At 38.7% G+C, this 26681-nt stretch overlaps 1 protein-coding gene across 1 annotated transcript in view; it reads left to right on the forward strand.

The window, feature by feature from the left end:
• Positions 1-26681, forward strand: part of HSD17B3 (hydroxysteroid 17-beta dehydrogenase 3) — a 63629-nt gene that overhangs the window by 34366 nt on the left and 2582 nt on the right. The window contains exons 3-10 of the mRNA XM_043927671.1: positions 202-277; positions 2086-2193; positions 3235-3302; positions 4468-4503; positions 7572-7606; positions 8754-8835; positions 9371-9436; positions 12409-12558. Of these exons, the coding sequence (XP_043783606.1) occupies positions 202-277; positions 2086-2193; positions 3235-3302; positions 4468-4503; positions 7572-7606; positions 8754-8835; positions 9371-9436; positions 12409-12558 (621 nt within the window). The remainder of the gene's footprint in view (positions 1-201; positions 278-2085; positions 2194-3234; positions 3303-4467; positions 4504-7571; positions 7607-8753; positions 8836-9370; positions 9437-12408; positions 12559-26681) is intronic.

Raw genomic sequence — 26681 nt, forward strand, 5'->3', positions numbered from 1 at the left:
GTATTATGTCACCTTTAGCCTGGCCCAGTGTGGCTGTTTTACTTAACCTAGAAACCATTGTCACATTGTGCACATTTACACTTAGGAAGATCAAGCATATCACCCTATGACCAAATGGGTGATGCCCCAACTCACTTTAATATAACAAGCCTTCCTTTCTGCTTATCATCTCCTTTTTGGTTTTCCCATCCCTACCTTCAGTTAGCAAGACAGGGATTCAATGTTGTGCTTATCAGCCGGACACTGGAAAAACTACAGGCCATTGCTGCGGAGATTGGTGAGTAACTCCAAGAAATAAGGGAGATGTTTGTGGAGCCCACTTGCCAGGTTTGCTCACATCCTTCCTATAGAGGCATCTGTCAGCCTCCCTACATTTGCTCTCTGGTGCCTGGGGTACCAGCCTCCTTCGGGGAGCCCAGTTTACAAAGTTAAGGGCAGGACATAAGTGGCTTTAGCTCACTTCAGTTCATCAGTGATTCTTTGGGCTTCATGAAGCAGAAACACATTTACCCTACAAATAGATCCATTCCTTTCTTGGGTCTAGTGTCTCTGTCTCTAGAATCAGAGCCCCTCCCCAGAGGCCTCAGCTCTCCGATTGCTTCAGTTACTTCCTTCAAAAGCAGGGACTTCCCTTCCCTATGTCTGTGCTTTGCTCCTTGCAGAGGGTTGAGAGACAATGCTCACTGCTTGTTGTTAGATTTAAAGAAAAAAAAAAAAAAGATTTGATTCAGGGCTGCCATGTATGGTGTGAAGGTTGTACACTATACAACCCTAAGAGATAGGGTTTATATTATAATATTTCATTTTGATGATCCACTCTGAAGTGTTTTTAGTTAACAGTAATGATCGTCATATCCCCTTCTGAGCATTTGAATTTTAATAATTAATTACTAACTTAGTGATTAATAAACTCAACGCAAAGGAATGAGTTTTCAACTATGAAGACTCATGAAGACCATAGCAGGCTGTCTGGGGACAGTCTTATTTCCCTGGAAGAAATTCGGGAGAAGAGAAGACCGTGGGGGAGTATGTGGCTGAACAATCACAGTGAGGAGGCTCAATGCCCTTGAACCAGTGAATTCTGCTTTTGTTTTCTGACTGGATCTGAAATAACTTTGAGCAGGACTATGACGTTCTTCAGTATTTTCCTTACTGTGCACTTTTCATTGTCTTTTTGAAAAGCAAGTAGTGTCGTTGAAGTGTCCCCAGACTATGCCTAAAGATCACTTGCCCCAGAAATATTGGATCTAACTCCAAAGCTGAGTGGGCAGCAGCTAGTGAAATCTGCCTGCAGTTTTTATATCTAAGAAAAAGCTCCCACAGAAGGAAAGTTCACATGGACTAGTGACATAGTTCACATAGACTCTTTCCATATAGACTAGTGGAAAGAGGATTGAACTTGGAGGGAGCAGCGGGTGGGTGCCCTTGGTCAAGCTAGTAAGCTTCTTAGAGCCTTAATTTTCTCCTCCAGAAAGTGGAGACAATACCTACTTCATTCTTGAGACTATTAAAAAAAATGTACTCTGCATGTAAATGTTTTTATATATGCCAAAGTGTTGGACAAATGCAAAGGGTTTCTGAGTGTATGTGGAGAGGACCTGATACTCACTGAGCACAAGGATCACACTTTGCTCTGACAGCCCTTAGTCTGTAGGTCTGAAACTTGAGCATGAACCACAGTTACCCCCAGTGTGTGTGAAAACAGATCACCAGGCCCACTCCCAGGGTTTCCTGGTTCAGTAGGTCTGGGTGGAGCCTGAGATTTTATTTCTAACAAGTTACCAGTGATGTTGATGCGATGGTCTGTGGACCTTGCTTTGAGAACTATTGTATTAAATCTGTTATAATGCCTTTGCTTGTCACTGCAGTGAATCTTAGAATCACACAGAAACCATCATTCACAAATCTTTTAACACATCCCAACATTTATCTGAAGCCATTTCTTGTTTCTAATTAAGATGATGGGCTTGTGCTCTTAAAGTGTCTGTTCTGTTCAGATAATACTCAGGGAGTAATAGGGGAACAGAGACAAGAGGGGGATTTGGACACCTGTTCATTGAAAAATAACTGTTGTCTCTAATGCAGAGTGGACGATAGGAAGTACCGTGAAGATAATACAAGCAGATTTTACCAAAGATGACATCTATGAGTATATTAAAGAAAAACTTAAAGGCTTAGAAATTGGAATTTTAGGTACGTAAATTGCAATAATGCAAAGCTTGTCGAAATAAGTCAGTGAAATAATGATCTTAGTGAGATTTGATTATTCAGTAGTAGCTTAAATTTAACCCATGACTGTAAGCTGTAGCATTAAACCAAATATTAAAGTTCAGTTCTACAAAAGGCATTACTGGATTAACAAATCTGCATATGGTTTTGGAATGTAGCAAACCTACATAATATCAATCTTCCCAACCATATTTCCTGGTATTAAAATATTTTTCTTTCACTGAATGATGACATTTGACAGGAATAGGGAAACTTTATTTCCCAAATAGGTCTAATGGAATTAGTTTAATAAACAAACATTGCTGTGATTGATTCATGTAGTAGTGAGTAAGTATGGTTATTTGAGGATAGAGTTTCTAATTTGGGAAATAAGATACAATTTTTTTTCTGTGATAATTTATAGATGATCTGTTTTGTGATCACATACACAGTACAGTGTGTTGTAGAGAGAAGGAGGATTTTGATTTTCAAAATAATTACATGTTTACTAATAATAATGTAAAATGTACTCTAGGAAAACTAGAAAGAGCAGATGAACACATAAAAGAATTATGAGTTCCTTAAAATCTTTAACAGCCTGAGATAGCATCTTGGTACATATCTTTCCAGATACATACATGCATATTTTGAAAATGAGGATTAAATTTACATACTGTTTTGCAACATTTAAAAAAATTATACATCAAAAATGTTCTCCCAGGTTTTTAAAACTCTGAGCAGTCATTGTTTTGAATGACCGCATTGCATCCCACCACATGGCTGTATCATGATTCATTATATCTGCATTGTATTATTGGACCACAGTTTTTTCTCTTCCAATTTCCTCACTGTTATTGAATTATGTTGCAGTGAACAGCCTTTTATATACATTTTTTTGGTACATGCTTTCTTGGAAAACTTCCCAAGAGAAGAATTTCTGGGTTGAATATGACAATTTTTAAGGCTTTCAATAGACATTTGCCATGGAGTCTTCTGATATCTTTTTGTTTTGCCTTTCTTGGTCAGTCAACAATGTTGGAATGCTTCCAAACCTTCTCCCAAGCCATTTCCTTAACACGCCAGATGACATCCAGGTAGGCTTGTACTGTTCTGTGGATGTTTTCCTCTCCCCCAGTCCTGAGCCCGCAGCTGGGTAATACCAGGGCTGGGAAGGGGTGATGGGAGTGTGGCCAAAATTCTGCAATCCAGGTGGATGACGGGAGGTGTCGCCTTCAAGTACTCACCTGAGTACTTGATACACAGTGAAGGGTGTCACTGTTCCGGACTATCTCTAGGAAAAGAATACCTTCCTTCTTCTCCACACATCAAAATTCACTTGTCCCAGTCTTTTGGGGGCTCCACACTGTGCTTTATAAGGGAGGTAATGCTGCTAACAAATTCATAGCTCTGGATTCAGTGGGAGAAAGCCAGGTCTTTGGCTTTCTTTGCCTTTCAAGGTCATAAGGTTTGTTCAACTTTCAGTGTGAGGGAAGTCCATAATACAGACTTTGTGGCTGAGGGTGTTGTAAATTCAACAAGCTTAACTCAGACCCATGACTGTCATTGTTGGTCTTAAGTAAATTTAGTATGCATTAACAGTCTTTGAAGGCACTGTATTTTGACTCTTCTCTAGGCTTTGACCTTTGAAATCAAAGGGTTGTACTAATTTTTAACAGGCTATGATGCTTCTACTCCCCAATCCTGCAAGTAGTCCTAAGGTTCTATGTAAGCCCCAAGTATACCACGTGGATGAATAATGCCGGATTGCTTGGACACTGCTGAACCTCTCACCAAACCTCTTCTGGCCACATATCTAACTCCATGTTCCCTGTTTCTGGCATAAGTCTGTGTCTTTTCATTAAGCTCATTCCATTCCTGCTTCTCTTTATTTATGTCTGCATTTGTACTTGTCTATGTGTCTGTCCCTCTTTCCCTCTTTGTTTGTCTTGGGTAATTCTAGTAGTTTCTTTATATGGCTTCTGTAGCCCAGAACCTCTAACTTGTATTATACAAGCATTCATCTTTATAATCTTTATGTTAGTGTCTTCTAGACCCACATATACTAACCTCCTTTCCTTCAGCTGGAAATTAACCATCTCCCTTTGAGAAACAGTGTCCATATTCCTCCCTAAATTTTCAAGGAAACTCTTAACTGAGGCACACTTTTTTGCCCACTTTGTGGTTCTTTAGCACTGAATATTTCTCAAGAGAATTTCTCAAATGATCCAGCTAAATCATGATTGTGATTATTTATTACAGAGCCTCATCCACTGTAACATCACCTCAGTTGTGAAGGTATGTAATCAATGTATATGCTCAATGCATTAAAATGTAGTAGCTGTTGGAATTTGGCAACTCAGGAGAACTGGCCCCTTCCCCGTAAATGTCGAATTCTTTAAAACTGAACTGTACTTGATTGAAAGACTATGTAGTAGCCTTTTAATTGTCTTTTTTTTTTTATCAAGAAAATACAGTGGATTCACTCTCCCTAGCATCTGAATCTTATTTCTGCATTCAGTTTTGTCATATGTCAGAACATATGAGGCCTGATGATGATGAATTCAGGATTCCAAAGCAACTTATAAAAATTAGTACCTTCCTCTGAATTTAGTCTTTGTAAATAGAGGAAAGCTCACTCTGTTTGGAAAAAGGACAGAGACTGTGGTTTGAATTTTATAGACTCTTGTTGTTAAAAAAAATATTTGTTGAATTGAAGTTCAAGTGCATATGTATTCTGATTCCAGATCAGTTACTAGTTAAGTAGACAGCACTGGGAATGCTATTAGCTCCCTTGAACCTCATATTCTTCATCTGCTATTAATGTATTGAGGATTGAACTAAATTATATGTCAAGTGCCATTCAGCACTCAGGTCCTTTTATTAGAATTTACTGCATAAGCATATATAGCCATGACTACCACAAAGCTATCTTATGCTGTACCTTTCTGTGAATAAAAAAAAAGGTAGACAAATTGTCTGGGCAGACAGTTTGGAGAAAGATGCTGCCTGAGAGCGGACATAGCCCTATGCTTGATGAGTAGATGATGCTTTTGTGTGAAAACAATGTTTCCTTTACCTCTGAATGATGAAAGCCATCTAACTGGCTTGAGTGAACCCTGGTCTTTTAGCCCACACTCACTCCCACAGCTGGGCATCTTGTTTGGTACACAAAATTCCCAACTGTGCATGGAAGCTCTCATAACTGCTCTGGATGGTTCAGTGGAAAGTCAGCAATGAATCAGGCATGACTGATTTCATGAAACCGGAACCCTTGTTGGAAAGCAATGGGAAGCACAGTCTCATCTTCACTACATGCACTGGCAGCAGAAGACTGCTTTCCAGAGGAAAGGGGGATAGATGCTGAGCAGACCAAACCTTATCAGGTAGATAAGGTTGAGCTGACAAAAATTATTTTCACCATTGGTTTGTTTCTTTGTTTGTTTTGGTAAATATACATTCTTTTTATGCTGAGCAATCAATGGCTTTTTAAAATCCCCAGCCCATATAACTGAAAGTTTTATATGTCCTGCTGTTGTCTGCAGCCTTACCACTAAAACCTTTCCATTAATGTATACACTGATCTTTTAGTCTTGGTCCATTTGATCACAGGGTTTCCCAAATGTATTTGACAACTTTCTGACTCTTTTAGCAGAAAAATGCTTTGATTTTCTAAAAAAATATATTTTATACATTGGTAGATGCTAACTTTCTTAAGTGACAAAGAAAACAAATTGAAGGTTAACTTCTAAGTATGTCATGCCCAAGATGGCCATGCTAGTTGGAAACATGACTCAGTTCAGTTCAGTTCAGTTGCTCAGTTGTGTCCAACTCTTCGTGACCCCATGGACTGCAGCATGCCAGGCCTCCCTGTCCATCACCAACTCCTGGAGCTTGCTCAAACTCATGTCCATCAAGTTGGTGATGCCATCCAACCATCTCATCCTCTGTTGTCCCCTTCTCCTCCCACCTTCAGTCTTTCCCAGCATCAGGATCTTTTCCAATGAGTCAGTTCTTCTCATCAGGTGGCCCAAGTATTGGAGTTTCAGCTTCAGCATCAGTCCTTCCAATGAATATTCAGGACTGATTTCCTTAAGGATGGACTGGTTGGATCTCCTAGCCGTCCAAGGGACTCTCAAAAGTCTTCTTCAACACCACAGTTCAAAAGCATCAATTCTTCAGTGCTCAGCTTTCTTTATGGTCCAGCTCTCACATCCATGCATGACTACTGGAAAAACCATAGCTTTGACTAGACAGACCTTTGTTGGCAAGTAATATTTCTGCTTTTTAATATGCTATCTAGGTTGGTTGTAACTTTCCTTTCAAGGAGCAAGCATCTTTTAATTTCATGGCTGCAGTCACCATCTGCAGGGATTTTGGAGCCCAAAAAGATAAAGTCTGTCACTGTTTCCATTGTTTCCCCATCTATTTTCCATGGAGTGATGAGACCAGATCCATGATCTTAGTTTTCTGAATGTTGACTAGTATCATTTAATTATTCCAAAGGAACCATCTGGAAACACTAGAGTTCTCTATCAAGGGCAAAACTGGAGAATGAATTTGAGGGCAAACGGAAGGTAGGATAAGAGACTAAATACTGGAACCTTTGAGACAGGGACCCACAAAGTCCAGTGTTGTCTCTCTAATTGGGATCATTCACCCAATCAGGTTTTTGGGAGACTTTGAGAAATGTTGTCCAATAGTGCTCCACCTTAATGAAGTTAGGAGAATCAAGGCAAGGGTGTTGCTCCAGAACTGGCAGGGAAGACCTCTTCCAGGGGCAGTAAATTGGAGTGGGGAAGGGATTTTTCAATCCTGTTGTAACTCCAGCAGACCAGCAGACATGTATCTAGGGAGCTATTTCATAGACCACATGCAGGCTAACAACACTGCTGTTGAATTGAAGAGCTGTTCTTCTTTATCTCGTACCTTGTATGTGAGATGGACACGTGTTAGGTTTCCTGATGGTCCCCTAATTCTAACTCCTGTGTGAGTTTTATAATGGCCAACCTACTTTTACCTCTCTGCCAGAATGAAGGGTATCTGGGAGCCTCAGTGTTGGTCCCATAGCCATAAGTCAATTCTATAGCTTTTCACTCCATTTTCCACAAAGACTTCAGTTTTATGAAGAAGAAACTAGAGGCCTGTGACCTGTTTGCCATTTGTTTACGATGCCTGCTGTAGGTTCTAGCAGACTCTAATGTTGCCAAAATTACCTCCAGTGAGTGTCAGCAGATTTTCAAGGCCATTTGAGAAGCTGAAGTTCTTTCTCCAGTTTCTTCCAGCGCCTATTTCCCAAATTCCCACTGCCCATTGCTACTTTGTTTCTTTAAAGGTCAGGGCTTAACTTTGGCCTTCTCTTATAGATGACACAGCTGATTCTGAAACACATGCAATCAAGGTAAGTTCTTTCCTTGAAAAAACTTGGAGCAGCCTGTGCTGCCTGGCCTGGCAGTCAGCTGACTTAGGGGTCAGGGGGACAGGGTTCATCTGCTGTTGCTTTAACAAATGATGAAACTGTGGTGAAAGGACATGGAGATTATGGGTTGAAAGCCTAACATTCTGGACCAGGCCAGCTTTGCCAACAGATAAGCATATTTGAAGGTCAAATGTAGCATATACTGGAGGGAGGAAGAAAACAGCAATTCCAGCAGACCTTGTATTAAAAAAAAAAAACTAACTCACAATGAGCTTAAAAGAAACTTCAGAAGTTGGCCTGAGATCATTTCTTTGTTATTATGCATTTCAACTCTTGTCAGAATGAATATTCCAATTTAGGGGTAAAAATCACTATCCCATCAGTGTCTATTTATTCCACATTTTATTTTATTTTATTTATTTTTATTTATTTATTTATATTCCACATTTTAAATTACCCTAGTACAATGCCCATTTGGGAACTGGTTTTTCTCAGGTGGTATTCATTAAAGCAAATGGTTGATAGTTTTATCTTCCCTAGAGAAAGAAGGGGCTTGGCCCTGGTATTCAAATTTGAAGTTTCTTGGTTTTTCTGGATAGAATCCATCTACTAGGAAAGGGTTAAGGATACTGAATTTCCAAAGGGTAAGAACCTCAGAGACTTGTGTAGGAGTGCCTGTGTAAGCTGATGATGGACTGTCAAATTCCACCCAGGACAGGATTCTACATATGACATCTGTCCTGTTGTGGGTCATTTTTACGAGTCAGAAGGGACTTTGAGCTCATGTAGTCACGCTTGAGAGAGAAGGCTCCCTTCCCCCTGAGTCTTGTCTGAGCTGAGTTGGTTCTCTGCATTTTCGTGGGGGATCTTTGCTGTATCTGAGCCCCTGTTTCCTGTCACCAGCCCTTGAAGTCAACTGGCTACCAGCTGACATCACCGTATGGTAGTATTGTTCATGATGGAGGTGAAGTTGGACTCACAGTTCTTGGAAGCCAAATGCTTAGCACACACACAGAAACCTAGAGAGGATGGAAGTTTCTTAATGTTCACATGAGTCCCTTTATATTCTCCCTTCTCAAGGTGTAATCAAGTATCAAAGTAACTGAAACTTTGTTTCATTGCCTGTTAGGCAGAAAGGTCTCATCTTGAACATATCTTCTGGGGTGGCCCTCTTTCCCTGGCCTCTGTATTCCACCTATTCAGCTTCCAAGGTGAGTGACAGATGGAGTCCAAGTTTCCTTCTCCTTCTTCCCCTTGGTTTTCCCATTTAGTACTTTTCCTTCAGATCATCTGGCAAGCTGATAGGCAGATTTGCCTAGAGGCACTCTTCTAGGTACAGGGAGCTAGTCCACCAGTATCTGGGTGCAAATCTGAAAAAGATGTGCCCCTGGGCTGATGAAGACTTGCAGTAGCCCAGCCAGGCAGTTCAGCCCCCTTCAAATTCCAGCCCCCTTTCACTTCCTTGCCTGGGAGCTGGTGCACTCTTCATGCCAGCAAGTAACATTGTATTGATAGTTTCTTTCCATCCCAGAGACCTCTCTGGGTATAACATGGACAGGAGGTGGCCCTAAGTAGGTATTTATTACAAAGTGTATATTCCTGCTCTTTGAGGAAGCTCTTCCCAGACCAGGAAATGGAGTTCTGAATAACTCCCATCAAGGCGAGCTCCCTTGGTGTCCTTTGAAATCTGAGCACCTTGCCTCTGAGAGAGAATCAAGTCCTTAGGTGTTTCTCCTTCTGTTCCAGGCTTTTATGTGCACATTTTCCAAGGCACTGCAAGCAGAATATAAGGAGAAGGGAATCATCATCCAGGTGAGGTCAACAGTTCTGAGTCCTTGGGAATGGGAACTCTGGACCCCATGGAGCCAGGGCCATTCCTTCCGGCAGGACGGGCTGAGCATGTGTGACTGGGAGAGAGGGTCTGTATGACACCACGTGGGTTCCTGTGACCCTTGAGGTGGCAGCGGGGCCACCATGGTTCTGCCTGTTGCTGCCCTCATCCGTGCCCTGAGTGCCGGAGAAGGAAATGGGAGTGGGGTGAGTGAGTGCTCAGAAACGCTTGCCGCCTGATGCTGCCATCAGGACAGAAATTAGGATCTTGTCTAACCAGCCTTTACTCTCTGACCTAGATCCAGAAGATAGGCTCATGTGGGAGGAACTATGTGTGGGGAACAAACAAAAGAAAACCGGATATTGGTCTATGTTGGAAGGGGGAGAGAGTGCTGTGTTTGCTTGCCGTTCACCTGTGATGGGCCCCAGAGATTCCCACACTCTGGTTCTTGAGCAGCTGGGGGAGAGGCTCTCTGCTTTCTCTTTCTCCCACACTGACAGCACAGACATGGAGTTGACCTTGTTTGAACTGTAAACAGAGTTGGATCATCACTGCTGTCCTTAGCCTGAACAATATGCCATGTGCTTTCTCTGGCAACACAGTTAACTCTTAAGTGGTTCTGGAACCTTGAATAAACAGTTTAGAGAGGTTTTTTGTTAATTGTTTGCAGAGAAGTTTGATGACATACTATTATATATGAATAGGGCTTCCCATGTAGCTCAGTTGGTAAAGAATCTGCCTCCAGTGCAGGAGACCTGAGTTCAATTCCTGGGTCAGGAAGATCCCCTGGAGAAGGAAATGGCAACCCACTCTAGTATTCTTGCCTGGAGAATCCCATGGACAGAGGAGCCTGGCAGGCTATATATAGTCCATGGGGTCACAAGAGTTGGACACCACTTAGCAACTAAACCACCACCATTATATATGAAAAAGGCACACTCATAGTTATATTTTTAAAATTAGTGCTGTACATACCGATTTTCAACTAAAACACTCAGGTGGCCATTCTTATGAATTAACCAGCTATAGGATAAAGCTTATTCAATAGGCAGGTGTGAGTTAATAGGAGGAACTGTGTAAATAAAAGCATCTTCCCAGTTATAGTGAGTACAATCCCATTCTCAGCCTTGTTGAACTGAAGTCTTACTTATCAAATATTTTTCCCTTCTATCCATTCTGCAGCTCCTAGCCAAGGACAGATTCCTTTTGCAACAGCATTACTCTGCATAAGCTAATTTTGCTGCAGTAAAAAATAATTCCTAAAATGTCATTAATTTAAAAGCACAAAGATTTATTTCTCATTCGCCCCCAACTATAGGAACCTATGAAGTGCAATTCTATCATGTGTTTGGAAGAAAGAAGAACTAGAAATATTTGGTGAACAGTGCTAATGATTACCAGAGCCACTTGCTTCCTGGCCATGTGACAGTCTCAGCATCATCTTGAGCTTGATAGCTGTGGGCCAGAGATACTGTAGCTGCTAAGTCAGTGGGTTCTGTGGAGCAGAAGATATGGGAGAAGTGGGGTAGAAGAAGGGAGCTCCTTCTCTCAGGCAGAAGCCTTGGAGCTGCTACCAGTCCTGGAAAAGACTCTATGATGTTTTGAAAACTAACTGGTCTCTCCAAACACGCATGTAATTGGTACCCGATGAATATTTGTAAAATTCCTGAGGGAGTGTGCACTGTACACTTGGGTTTGATTTTCAAATCCCAGTGCTGCCATTTATCCTCGGAGTGATTTTGAACAGCCTGTTTAAACTCTCTGAGCTTGTCTCCCCATCTGTAAAAAGGAGTTTAAAATAGCTGCTTACTTCTCTGGGTTACTGTGAAGATCTAGTGAATAAGTAATTATGCAAATTTTTACCAATATTTATTGAGCCCTTGTTTGGTACAGAAAGGTGTTTTGTCAACCAAAACTCACTGTGGGAATGGAAACACTTTTATTATTTCCCTATCTGAAAACTGGGTTTGAAAATGCATGCTTCTTATATTTCTCTAAGGGTACACTTAGAGATCTTTGGAAGAAAAGTATTATACAAACTAATAACTGTCAATTTCCGTGAGAACAAATTGAATTGAATTGACTGATACACATTGGATTCAACTGTGAAACAATGTAATTTCAAGTGTGATTAGAAAAAAAAGTGATGTGACAGAAATTTCAAAAGTAATGTGAAGAAAAAGAAAACAAACATGGGTTTTTTTCCCCCCTTAAAGATGCCAAGGTCTCTATGTCAGGGACTAAAGTAAGAAACCCCATCATTAAACCTCATGCCAGGCCACATATGGTGAGACCACCGGTGGAAAGATGGTGGGGTTTTCAGAGGCCAGTGTGCTGCTGTTGTTTTTTCTTACCAGAATAGGAAAGATTATGAGGTATGTGCCATTCCTGGCTCCTAACTGAAGTGTGAAAGTGGGAATCTAAAGTACTTGAAAGTGCTCCAACTTTGGTCACATGTGTTAGAAATAAACTTCTGTGATATCTCTGCCAGATAAAACATAGGCCATCCAGTTAAATTTGAATTTCAGATAACAGATGATATTTTGAGAGTAAGTATATCCCATTAACACTTGATATATAATTAAACTAAAAAAATTTTCCATTGTTTGTCTGAACTTCAAGTATAACTGGATGTCCTGCATTTTCACTTTCCAAGTGGGGGACCTGGGTTCTAAGAGCTCATGTTCTCACTCACACTGTGTGTATTTGAACCACCTGATGTAGTGTGACCAAGGCATCATCCGGAGTTGGTTGCTAAATTAAGCCAGAAACCAACCTCTCTGATCCCAGCTCTGTGCTGGTTCTACACCTTTCACTATTCTATTATCACATATTGTCCTGAGACTTTTTAAGGGAAGAACAGAATTTGAACATGAAGGGATGATAACGTGGGTGTTAATTTCTCAGGGCTGAGCAGATTTTCCTGTGTCATGGTTTCCATTTCCCGTTGCAGGTGTTGACGCCGTATGCTATTTCAACTCCGATGACAAAGTATCTAAAAACCAACATGATAACCAAGACTGCTGATGAGTTTGTTAAAGAATCACTGAATTATGTCACGATTGGAGATGAGACCTGTGGCTGCCTCACCCATGAAATCTTGGTAATTGATAACTTCTCCTTTCTCGAAGCAAGGGAGGACAGACATGCAGGTGGCCCCAGCAGGGATTAGTCAGCTTCTCCTTGCGGTCGGAGCTTTCGGTAGGGTAGTGATGCTAGAGGTATGCTGCTGAGGGTAATCCAGCCCATGAAAGGTATATTTAGCAAGGGCTAGGAGAAGCTGGAGGGCTGGATGCACAGCTCTAGATGACTCCAAAGTTGGCATATCTCATCCTTGGCTGCCTCACCTCTCCCCTCAGAAAGTGAAGTGATTCCCAGAGCTTTGTGAAGGTTAGGCCAAAACACAACGTGCTTCTCTGTAGGGGCTGTCTATGTTTCTGGCCTTCTGTGCCAGTAAATGTTTAACTTTCCAGGAAAAAAACAAAACAACAAAACACCTTGACTTGTAGCATTTACTGATTACCATGATTGATGTGAAGCTACCAGTGTGTTGTCACTGCACATGAATTCGGGAGGAAGCTCACAACTGGCTCTCGTGAGCAAGTACAAGACGGTTCCTGTACACTATGGACTCCATCAAATGTGGAAATAGTCTGAAGTATGTGGCATGAGGAGTTCTGGCCATCCCTGGGCTGTTTTTAGAAAAAACAAAACAAAATATGAAACAAAGGTAGAGGAGGTGCACGCTAATACTGAAAACAAACAGTGCCAGGATAGTTCTGTTTCCATCATCACCAAAGAATTTTAGCCAGATATTTACTTTTCCTTCGTATATCAACTCTCTCCTCTACCTCATATGCTTTCCTACTGTGGGAATTCAGTTCAGTTCACTGGCTCAGTTGTGTCTGACTCTTTGCGACCCCATGGACTGCAGCACGCCAGGCCTCCCTGTCCATCACCAACTCCCAGAGCTTGCTCAAACTCATGTCCATTGAGTCGGTGATGCCATCCAACCATGTTATCTTCTGTCGTTCCCTTATCCGCCTCCTGTGGGAATTATCTCTTTCTTTCTCTCTCTGATGCTGGAGGGATTCATAGGGCAGTGCACTGAATCCTCCCAAAGCATTCGGCTATCTCCTGGGCCTCAGTACTGAGGCTGTGGCAAGAGATACTGAATGTCTCAGCTGATTACTTGCTGCTTTTACTATAGAATGTCGACAAGGTGTAGAATCACCGTTTGAACTCACATTGCAAAGTAGACAACCAGAAAGAATATAAGATCTTTGTTGCCAATTGCTGATCTTGTTTTTCTTCAGACCACTGCTTTCTGCATGGCATGAAAACAAATTAGTGGAATGTCTAGTGAATTTTAATTTAGTTTGATCTGATAATCTAAACTGTGCATTTAGGAAATATGCTGCCCATTATTTAGAGAAAAATGTTCAGTCTCACTGGAGTGTCCCTTCTTCCTGCCTGTCTAAGATGACACTGGGGAAAGAGTACCTATGATCTCCTACTGGTCCTTAAGTGTGTGTGGCTGGTGTCCCCTCGTCTCCCTGATGATTGCTCTCCTTGCTGGTTTATGTTCGTGGGAGTGAGAGGGTGACTCTTTCTGTCCTTTGGCTTAGCTACTGATGGCTGCAGATCCCTGAATCTCTGCTATCTCCTTCATCCCGCCAGAGGCCAGCTGTCCATCTGCAGCTTTGGTTAACAGAGGCTCTCTGCCTCTCTACTCTGCATCAGCACCAATATGAAGTGAGAGGTGCTGGAAAATCAAATCTCAGCATCTACCTTGCTAAGCTGAGATAATGTTCTGCGGCTGCACTCCAAAAGAGTGGAGACAATAAACCCTCCTTGGCCATCCTTACTTATTTATCACACTTCCCTATCATTCACCCCAGGCCCCCAGCCCTCCAGCCTGAGCCCAGAGGACAAACATATCAGGGAACACACATCTGGCTATGTCTCACTCTTTCTCTTTTCTACTTCCCACCATCTCCAGGGCTTTTTGAATGCTTTCCCACTGTCACATCCTGTCCATCTCAGAGGGATTTAGTGGGTAAGACATCCTCTCCATCCCTTAGGAGAACTCTGTACTTGCAGTCATCCAGGATATTGATGTTTTAAATGGAATTCATTAGCATTTAGAAAATGTTTTCTTGAGACAATAGCATGGCTTGCAAGATTATTGTCTTGCTACATACTGTGATACAATTCTAGATGTCAAAAGTTGAATTAAAAAAATTTTCTCTTTGATTTCTGATGTAACAAATTCAAATCTCTACTGGCAAACAGAAGCCAAAAACAGAAGAAGAAATTCTGTGCCTGGTGAAGCAAAAGAGAAAACAAGGAAAACATGTAAATCATTAAAACCATTGAAACCAATTTTGAATATGCCAGGGTGTAGAAAGATCATTGAATCTAAAGTTATGGGTAATCAAATGAAATCAACCAGCAGACAAGCAAGTCTTCCACTTCAAAGAGTTGAGGTCAACACAGGATGCTGTCTACCCCCAAGGAATTTTGGGGGCAACAACTGAGGTGGGACTGGAGCCTCTACCTAAGAATCCATGTGGAACTTGAGGCTTCATAGTTATCTCATTTAATCCTCCTAAACATCTTGTGAGACAGGACATTGGCTCCCCTTTTACTGCTGAGGAAACCGAAGCTCAGAGCTGGATCAGATCAAATGAAGCTCAGATGGATCCGGTGGCCTAAGAGCACCGGGCTTGTAATGGTGAAGCAAGGGTTGAAACCCACTTTGGCCTGATGCCAGACTTTTCCTGGTCCCCTCTACATGGTGCCTCCAGGTTGGAAGAAGGTAGATAAAGATGGGGATGGGAGAGGGGGCTTTTTAGAACATTTTCTTGGAGCCGGAGATTTCCATTTATTTTATCTATGGCTGACTTCAGTCATCCAGAACATTTGGTTCAAGACAAGGCTAACGATGTATATCTATGGATGATTCATGTATGACAGAAACCAACACAATATTGTAAGTCAGTTATCCTCTGGTTAAATTAATTAATAAAAAACCCAACGTTAATGGTTTTGTTGTGAAATAAAAAAGTTCTGGCTGGGAGAAAAATGAAGTTTTTGAAGAAGTTGCATTGATTCATAGAACTGGCCAGTGGAAGAAGAATTATTCTGGTTCAACAACAGAAGTTCAACTAGAGGAAAACTTGAACCTTGTAGGGAGTAACCCTATTTCTTCAGGCAGTTTGAGCCTTCTGAGTTTTGCACTCCTTTGGGGTATCCCAAAGCAGGAAACTAAAGATGGTTTCTGGGATGTTTTGTAGGTCGACTGAGGAATGTTCGATTAACAGGATGACATTGTGGATGAAATAATTGCTCTTACCTAGACCTGTCTTATAGGACACAAATGTAATTTGAGGCCAAGAACCTTCCAAGACCTGTGCCTCTTGCCTCATATGTATGTAAATAGGCATCTGTGCCTCAACTTGCGGCTTCCCCTCTTTTTCAAAGTAAATACTCCACGATAATAATCTATGCCTTACAGAGGAGCCTGGTGGGCTGCTGTATTTGGGGTCGCATAGAGTCAGACACGACTGAAGTGCCTTAGCAGCATGACTGATTCATTAACTCTTTAAATGAATTTTTTTCTTCCATTTTTATTGGGATTTAATTGATATACAGCATTCTATAGATTTACAGTGTACATCATAATGATTTGACTTACGTGAAATGATTAGCACAATAAGTTTAGTGACCATTCATCATCTCATACAGATACAAAATTAAAGAAATACATTTTTTTGTTTAATGAGAGCCCTTAGAATTTACTCTCTTAACAACTTTCATGTATATAATACAACATTTCTCATGTTGTACATGAGAAAATCCCTGGTATTTTCTTATCTTTTATTTATTTATTTTTTTATTGGAAGAGACAAAATTAACTTTTTTTATTAGTAGATGATAATACTGAATACTTAGAAAACCCAACATAGACTTATAATGTAACCATTAAATTTCTTTCTTTCTTTCTTTTTCATTTATTTTTATTAATTGGAGGCTAATTGCTTTGCAGTATTGTAGTGGTTTTTGCCATACATTGCCATACATTGACATGATCAGCCATGGATTTACATGTGTTCCCCATCCTGAACCCCCCTCCCACCTCCCTCCCCATCCCATCCCTCTGGGTCATCCCAGTGCACCAGCCCTGAGCACCTGTCTCATGCATCCAACCTGGACTGGCGATCTGTTTCACACTTGATAATATACATGTTTCAATGCTATTCTCTCAGATCATCCCACCCTCGACTTCTCCCATAGAGTCCAAAAGTCTGTTCTATACATCTGTGTCTCTTTTTCTGTTTTGCATATAGGGTTATCGTTACCATCTTTCTAAATTCCATATATATGTGTTAGTATACTGTATTGGTCTTTATCTTTCTGGCTTACTTCATTCTGTATAATGGGCTCCAGTTTCATCCATCTCATTAGAACTGATTCAGATGTATTATTTTTAATGGCTGAGTAATATTCCATGGTGTATATGTACCATAGCTTCCTTATCCATTCGTCTGCTGATGGGCATCTAGGTTGCTTCCATGTCCTGGCTATTATAAACAGTGCTGCGATGAACACTGGGGTACACGTGTCTCTTTCAGATCTGGTTTCCTCGGTGTGTATGCCCAGGAGTGGGATTGCTGGGTCAATGGCAGTTCTATTTCCAGTTTTTTAAGGAATCTCCACACTGTTCTCCACAGTGGCTGTACTAGTTTGCATTCCCACCAACAATGGGTTCCCTTTTCTCCACACCCTCTGTTTCTTATCTTTTAAGTGGAAGTATGTACCTTTTGAGTACTTTTCATTCACATACCATATCCTCATCTCTGGTAACTGCAAATCTGATCTCTTTTTCTATGTGCTTGTTTGTTTTTAAAGAATAATTGACTTACAATTTTATGTTAGTTCTTGTTACACAACATAGTGATTAGATACTTCTATAAATTTTAAAGTTATCACCATAAAGTCTCTCACTACAGAAAGATATTATATAATTATTGACCATATTTCCCACACTGTCCATTTCATGCCTGTGACACATTTGTTTTGCAACTATAAGTCTGTGCCTCTTAATCTCCCTCATCTATTTTTCTCCTCCCACCAACCTCCCTTCTGGCAACCACTTGTTTGTTCTTTGGATCTATGTTTCTGTTTTGTTATGTTTGTTCATTTGTTTCATTTTTTAGATTCCACATATAAAAGAAATCATAGAGTATTTGTCTTCCTGTCTGACTTATTTTACTTAGTGTAATACCCTTTAGGTGCACCTATGTTGCCACAAATGGTAAAATGTTATTACTTTTATGGCTGAGTAAATTATATATAATATATAAATTATTACATACACTAATTATTAATGTATAAATTATTACATCATATATATTATACATATATATCACATATTCTTTATCCATATATCTACTAATGGGCACTTAGGTTGCTACCATATTTTGGCTACTGTAAATGATATTGCAATGAACATAAAGGTGCATGTATTTTTCAAATTAGTGTTTTCATTTTCTTCAGATAAATATCCAAGAATGAAATGGCTGGATGCTCTCATAGTCTATTGTTTATATTTTAAGAACTCTTCATACTGTTTTCCATACTAGCTGAGGGTTCCCTTTTCTCATATCCTCATCAGTACTTGTTATTTGTTGTCTTTTTGACAATAGCCATTCTGACAGGTGTGAAGTTCTGTCTTATTATGACTTTGATTTGCATTTCTCTGACGGTTGGTGATGTTGAGCATCTTTTCATGTGCTTGTTGGATATCTATATGTCTTCTTTGGGAAAATGTCTATTCAAATCCTCTGCCCATTTTTTCTTTTTTAATTAATTTTTAAATTGGAGTATAGTTGATTTACAGTGTGTTAGTTTCTCCTGTACAACAAAGTAAATCAGTTATACATGCATGTATCCACTCTTTTTTCGATTCTTTTCCCATATAGGTCATTACAGAGTATTGAATAGAATTCCCTGTGCTATTCAGCAGGTTCTTATTAGTTACATATTCTGTACATAGCAGTGTATATATGTCAATCCCAGTCTCCTAGTTTATCCTCATCCCTGCCCCTGCTTTCCCCCCGGTAACCACAAATTTGTTTTCTACATCATCTGTGACTCAACTTCTGTTTTGTAAATAGGTTCATCTGTACCATTTCTTTGGAGTACACATACAAGCAATATTATATGGTATTTATCTTTCTCTAACTGCACTCAGTACGATAATCTCTAGGTCCATCCATATCACTGCAAATGGCATTATTTCATTCTTTTTTTATGGCCAAGTAACATCCCATTGTATATATGCACCACATCTTCCTTATCCATTCCTCTGTTGATGAATGTTTAGGTTGCTTCCATGTCCTGGCTTCTGCCCATTTTAAAAAAATAATATTTATCTATTTTTAATTGATTGATTGGTTTACAATATTGGTTTGATTTCTGTCATACATCAGCATGAATTAACCATAGGTGGACATATGTCCGCTCCCCCTGAATCTCCCTCCCACGGGTTTTTTTTTTTTTTGATGTTGAGTTTTATGTGATCTTTGTGTACTTTGGATCTCAACCCTTATTGGACAAATCTCTTGCAAATATCTTCTCCCATTCAGTAGGTGACCTTTTTGTTTTATTGATATATCCTTAGCTGTGCAAAAGCTTTTTAGTTTGATATAGTTTCCTTTGTTTATTTTTGTTTTTGTTTCCTTACCTGAGGAGATACATGCAAAGATATTATTAAGACTGAGGTCAAAGAGCATATTACATATGTTTTCTCCTAGAAATTTTATAGTTTCAGGTCTTATATTTAAGTCTTTAATCCACATTGAATTTAATTTTGTGCATGGTGTGAGAAAGTGGTCCAGTATGATTCTTTTGCATGTAGCTGTCCAGTTTTCCCAATTCCTTTTATTGAAGAGAGTGTCTTTCCACTCTTGTATATTATTGTCTCCTTTGTTATAGATTTATTGCCCACGTCAATGTCAGTTCAATTCTCGGTTCTCTGTTCTGTTCCACTGGTCTGTCTGTTTTTGTCACAGGATCATACTGTTTTGATTATAGTAGTATAGTTTGTATAGTACAGCTTGAAATTAGGTAGCATGATACATAACTGTTCTTTTTCAAAGTAGTTTTGTTTATTCTTTTGTGTCTTTTGTGTTTCCATGAAAATTTTAGAATTATTGTTCTACTTCTTTGAAAAAATGCCATTGGCATTTTTATAGGGATTGAATTAAATCTGTAGATTACCTTGGGTACTGTGATCATTTTAACAATATTAACCCTTCCAATTCACGAACATGTTGTATCTTTCCACTTTTGTGTCACCTTCAGTTTCTTTCATCAGTGACCTATAGTTTTCTGAGTATAAGTCTTTTAACTCCTTAGGTAAAAGGTCTTTTTTTTTTTTTTTTTTTGATGTAGTGGTAAATGAGATTGTTTTCCTAATTTATCTTTCTGATAGTTTGTTGCTGTTGTATAGAAACACAGCAAATTTTTGTGTATTAATTTTGTATCCCAAAACTTTACTGAATTCATTGATGAGTTTTTATGGTTTTCTTGGGTCTCTTTAAAATTTGTTATGTATAGTGTTAAGTCATCTGCAAACTGATAGTTTTACTTTGTCCTTTTCAACTTGGATTCCTCTTGTCTGATTTCTTTGCTAGGACTTCCACTAATATGTTGAATAAGAGTGATGAGAATGTTCTGATCTTAGAAGGAATGCTTTTAAGTTTTTCCTCATTTAGTGTGATGTTAGTGGTGGGCTTGCCATATATGGTCTTTTTTATGTTGAGGAAGTTCCCTCTATACACACTTTGTTGAGAGTTTTTATCATAAATGGATGTTAAATTTTGTCAAAACCCTTTTCTACATCCATTGAGATAATTATATGATTTTTATTCTTGAATTTGTTAATATGGTATATCACATTGATTGATTTGTGGATATTGAACAACCCTAGCACCTCTGACATAAATCTCACTTGATCATGGTGTATAAGCGTTCTAATTATTGTTGAATTTACTAATATTTTGTTGAGACTTTTTGTATCTATATTCATCAGTTGTATGAGCCTGTAATTTTCTTTTTTGGTGTGTGATACCTTTGTGTAGTTTTGGTATCATAGAATGAGTTTATATATATATATGAGTTATATATATATATTTATATATATATGAGTTTATATATATACATTAATATATAATATATATTATATTGTATTAAATATTTATATTGTATTTTGTATTAATTAATTGATTGATTTAATTAATTAATTAATTAAATATTGTATATTGTAGTAAATATTTAAAATATTGTATAAATATAAATATATTTATATTATATAAATGAGTTTATATATATGTGTGTATATATGTATACACACATTTACATATATATATTCTTTTTCAGTCTTTTCTATTATGGTTTATAACAAGATATAGGATCTTATTATTTATCTACTTTATATATAGTAGTTTGTATCTGCTAATCCCAAACTCCTAATTTACCTCCCTCCCCCCTGCTATCCCTTTTGGTAGCTATAAATTTGTTTTCTATGTCTGTGAGTCTATTTTTATTTTTTAAATAAGTCCATTTGTTTATTTTTTTTAAGATTCCACAGGTAAGTGATATGATATTTATCTTTGACTTACTTACTTCACTTATTATGATAATCTCTAGGTCCATCCATGTTGCTTCAAATGAAATCATTTCATTCATATATATATATGTGTGTATATATATATATGCATATACATATATGCATATATATATACACACACACCACATCCTCTTTATTCATTCATCTGTCAGTGAATATTTAGGTTGCTTCCATGTCTTGGTTATTATAAATAGTGATGCTATGAACATTAGGGTGCGTATATTTTTTCAAATTCAAGTTTCTCCAGATGTATGCCCATGAGTAGAATTGCTGGATCATATGGCAACTCTATTTTTAGTTTTTTAGAGACCATCCATACTGTTTTCCATAGTGGCTGCTCTAAATTACATTCCTATCAATAGTGTGGAGGATTTCCTTTTCTCCACACCATCTCCAGCATTTATTATTTGTGGACTTTCTAATGATGGCCATTCTGACTCATGTGAGGGCATTATAGTTTTGATTTGCATTTCTGTAATAAATAAGATGTTGAGCATCTTTTCATGTACCCATTGGCCATCTGAACCTTGAGTATTCACTGGAAGAACTGATGCTGAAGCTGAAGCTCCAATACTTTGGCCACCTGATACAAAGAGCTGACTCATTGGAAAAGACTCTGATTCTGGGAAAGATTGAAGGCAAAAGAAGAAGGGGGTGGCAGAGGATGGATGGGTAGATAGCATCACTGACTCAATGGACATGAATCTGAGCAAACTTAGGAAGATAGTGAAAGACAGAGAAGCCTGGAATGCTGCAGTCCATCGGGTCACAAAGAGTAAGACATGACTTAGTGACTGAACAGCAACAATGTCTTCTTTGGAGAAATGTCTGCTTATGTCTTCTGCCCATTTTTCAGTTGGGTTGTTTGGAGGTTTTTGAGTTATAGGAGCTGTTTGTTTATTTTGGAAATTAAGCCCTTATTGGTTGCATTGTTTGCAAATATTTTTTCCCAGTTCATAGGTTGTCATTTTGTTTATGGTTTCATTTGCTGTGCAAAAGCTTATAAATTTGATTAGGTTCCATTTGTTTATTTTTGTTTTTATTTTTATCGCCTTAGGAGATTTGGGGAGTTTTTTTTTCCTTTTAGTATACTTTATTCTATAGAATTGATATAATGAAGTTGAAAAAGGTATCTGGCATAACTAATTTATAAAAAAAATTCTAATATTAAGATCAAAACTCTAAGCTGTTTTAAATTTACAAAATAATAAAATGAACAAATATTGTACATACACACACCTTAAAAATTCAGCAATATTTATATATGTTATCTTTTTTGTTTTTCTTTTTTCTTTATAAAATAAGAAAAAAAGAATTCTGTTCCCCTTCCCGCTCCCCCCTCCTGCCTCCCTCTCCATCCCATCCCTCTGGGTCTTCCCAGTGCACCAGCCCTGAGCACTTGTCTCATGCATCCAACCTGGGCTGGTGATCTGTTTCATCCTTGATAGTATACTTGTCTCAGTGCTATTCTCTCAGAACATCCCACCCTCGCCTTCTTCCACAGAGTCCATCTGTACATCCTACTGTACATCTGTGTCTCTTTTTCTGTTTTGCATACAGGGTTATTGTTATCATCTTTTTAAATTCCATATATATGCGTCAGTATACTGTGTTGGTCTTTATCTTTCTGGCTTACTTCACTCTGTATAATGGGCTCCAGTTTCATCCATCTCATTAGAACTGATTCAAATGAATTCTTTTTAACGGCTGAGTAATATTCCATGGTGTATATGTACCACAGCTTCCTTATCCATTCATCTGCTGATGGTCATCTAGGTTGCTTCCATGTCCTGGCTGTTATAAACAGTGCTGCGATGAACATTGGGGTACATGTGTCTCTTTCAGATCTGGTTTCCTTGGTGTGTATGCCCAGGAGTGGAATTGCTGGGTCATATGGCAGTTCTATTTCCAGTTTTTTAAGGAATCTCCACACTGTTCTCCTTAGTGGCTGTACTAGTTTGCATTCCCACCAACAGTGTAAGAGGGTTCCCTTTTCTCCACACCCTCTCCAGCATTTATTGCTTGTAGACTTTTGGATAGCAGCCATTCTGACTGGCGTGTAATGGTACCTCATTGAGGTTTTGATTTGCATTTCTCTGATAATGAGTGATGTTGAGCATCTTTTCATGTGTTTGTTAGCCATCTGTATGTCTTCTTTGGAGAAATGTCTGTTTAGATCTTTGGCCCATTTTTTGATTGGGTCATTTATTTTTCTGGAATTGAGCTGCAGGAGTTGCTTGTATATTTTTGAGATTAATCCTTTGTCTGTTTCTTCATTTGCTATTATTTTCTCCCATTCTGAAGCCTTCAGAATGGGAGTCTTTTTAATTACTGATTCAACTTCATTACTGGTAATTGGTCTGTTCCTTCGTGGTTTAATCTTGAAAGGTTGTACATTTCTAGTGATTTGTCCAGTTCTTCTTGGCTGTTCATTTTATAGGCATGTCATTATTCATAGTAATATTTTATGATCCTTTTTATTTCTGAGATGTTGGTTGTAACTCCATTTCTGATTTTACTGATTTGGATTCTCTTTCTTCTTTCCTGATGAGTCTGGCTAAAAGTTTATCAATCTTGTTTATCTTTTGCAAGAAGCAGATATTAGTTTCATTGATTTTTCTATTGTGTTTTAGTCTCTATTTCATTTATTTCTGATTTGATCTTTATTATTTCTTTACTTATCCTAACTTTGGGTTTTGAGCTTCTTTTTTTTCAGTTCCTTTTGGTGTATGGTGAGATAGTTTTTCTGAGATTTTCCATGTTTCCTGAGGTAGGCTTGTATCGTTATAAACTTCCCTCTTAGAACTGTGTTTGTTGTTCCCCATGGATTTTACATCGTTATTTTTGCTTTCATTTGTCTCCAGGCAGTTTTTTATTTCTTCAGTGATCCACTAGTTGTTTAGTGGCGTATAGTTTATGCCACTAAACAATGTTCCACATGCTTGTGTTTTTTCAGTTTTGTTGTTGTTGTTTGATTTCTAGTCCCATAGTGTTGTGGTTAGAAAATATGCCTGGTATGACTTCAATCTTCTTAAATTTCCTGAGACTTCTTTTGTGGCTTACCAGATAATCTATCCTGAAAAATGTTCCATGTGTACTTGAAAAGAATGTGTATTCTGCTGCTTTGGGAAGGAATGTTCCATATATATATATGTATTAAGTTCATCTGTCCTAAGGTGTAATTTAAGGCCTGTGTTTCTTTATTGATTTTCTGTCTGGATGGCCTGCCCATTGATGTAAGTGGGTGTTTAAGTTCCCCCACTATTACTGTGCTCCTGTGAGTTTCTCCCTTTATGCCTGTTAATATTTGCTTTATGTATTTGTGTGCTCTTATGTAGGTTGCACATATATTTACAATAGTCATAGCCTCTTGAATTGATCCCTTGATTAATATATAATGTCCTACTTTTTCTCTTATTACAGTCTTTGTTTTAAACTGTATTTTTCTGATATATGTGCTGTAACCCAACTTTCTTTTTATTTCCATTTGCGTGGAATACCTTTTTCCATCCCCTCATTTTCAATCCGTATGTGTCCAAATTAATTAATTAATTTGGTCACAGTGCCACAGCTTGTGGGACCTTAGTTCCCTGACCAGGGATCAGACCTGGGATCACGGCAATAAAAGTGCTGAGTCCTCACAATTGGACCAGCAGAGCATTCCCTGTGTGTGTCTTTAGATTTGGGGTGAGTCTCTTGTAGGCAGCATAAATACTTGTCTTGTTTTTATATCCATTCCACCACTCTGTGTCCTTCGATTGTAGCATTTAATTCATTTACATTTAAAGTAATTATTGATATCTATGTTCTGCCATTTGAACTGGGTTGTTTTTGTAGTTCCTTTCTAAGTTTTTTCCTTGCTTTCCTTTAATTTGATGACAACTGTTAATGTTGTATTTAGGTTCCTTTTTCTTTTGTGTGTGCATATATCTATTACAGGTTTTTGGTTTGTGGTTACCATGAGGTTTATACGTAGCTGTCAAGCCCTGGCGTGGAGCAGTCCATGGTGTCACAAAGAGTTGGACACAACCAGGCGACTGAACAACATATACACATGATTGTTTTAAGTTAACGATTTCTTAAGTTTAAACACATTTTAACAACTCTGCATTTTTACCCCCTGCCCCTCCATATTTACTTTTTTGACATTATAATTTGTATCTTTTTGTTTTGTTTATACCTTGACTACTTATTGTGGATACAGATGATTTTACTATTACTTTTTCCTTTTAACTTTCCTCCTAGCTTTACATGCGGTTAATTTACTACCTTTACTGAATCTTTGGCTATACTGATGAGATGTTTTTATTTAGTACTTTTTGTATTTCTACTTGTGGTCTTTTTTCTGCCTAGGGAAGAAGTTCCTTTAATATTTCTTGTAAAGCTGATTTCATGGCACTGAACTCTTTAAGCTTTTGCTTGTTTGTAAAACCTTTGCTCTCACCTTCAAATCTGAATGAAAATCTTGCCAGGTAGAGCATTTTTCATTGTAGGCTTTTCACTTTCATCATTTTCAATACACATGCCACTCTCTTCTGGCCTGCAGTTTCTGATGAGAAGCTAGCTGATAGCCAGTTGGGAATTACCCTCTATGTAACTTGTTGCTTTTCTTTTTCTGCTTTTAATATTCTCTTGTTGTCTTTAATTTTTACTGTTTTTAATACAATGTGTCTTGATGTGGTCCTCTTTGTGTTGATCATGGTTGGGATTCTCTGTGCTTTCTGGACCTGGATATTTGTTTCCTTTCCCAGATTAGAGAAGTTTTTAGTTGTGATGTCTTCAAATATCTTCTTTTTATGTTTTTTCTTAAAAAAAAAAAAAAAAAAAAGCCGTTAACTTCTCACTCTGTTCATCTTTCACCATTCTGCTCCTGAATTCTTTGAGCATCTTTCTAATCATTACCTTGAACTTTATCAGATAGATTGCTTAACTTCACTTCACTTAATTCTTTTTTCTGGTGTTTTATCTGGTTCCTTCATTTGGAACATATTCCTTTGTTGCCTTATTTTGCCTAATTTACTGTTTTCATTTCTGTGTATCTGGTGGGTTGGTTAAATTTCCCTATCTTGAAGAAGGGGCCTTTTGCAGGAAATATCCTGTATATCCTAGAAGTATACGCTCCTCTGCTCAACAGAGCTATATATTCTAGGGGCGTCCCCATGTGGACTGTGCAAGCTCTTCTGTTCTGGTGGGCTGATTACTGTGGGTGGTCTGATAAGCTTGGCTGGCTTCCAGTTCTGTCTTTTTCAGAGGCTGCTGGTGGGTGGGTCTAGGTTCTTAGGAGTCAGGTGCGAACTCCAGGGGGGCCCTAGGGCTAATGCTGGCTCACTGGTGTGTGCAGTCAGACTTCAGGGTGGCTGGTTGCAGGGCTTGGCATCCTGGATCTAGTGTAGGTCTACTAGAGGATGGGGCTGGTTCTTCACATGGCTGGCTGCTGAGTCTGGTGTTCCAAAGCTGTAAGTGGGGTCTGATTCCAGGGCAGCTGTGAGTCCCATGGTGTCTCAGAGCTGATGTTAGCCTACTGGTGG

This window comes from Cervus elaphus, chromosome 16 (assembly GCF_910594005.1).
Source record: "Cervus elaphus chromosome 16, mCerEla1.1, whole genome shotgun sequence".
Classification (NCBI taxonomy): Eukaryota; Metazoa; Chordata; class Mammalia; order Artiodactyla; family Cervidae; genus Cervus; species Cervus elaphus.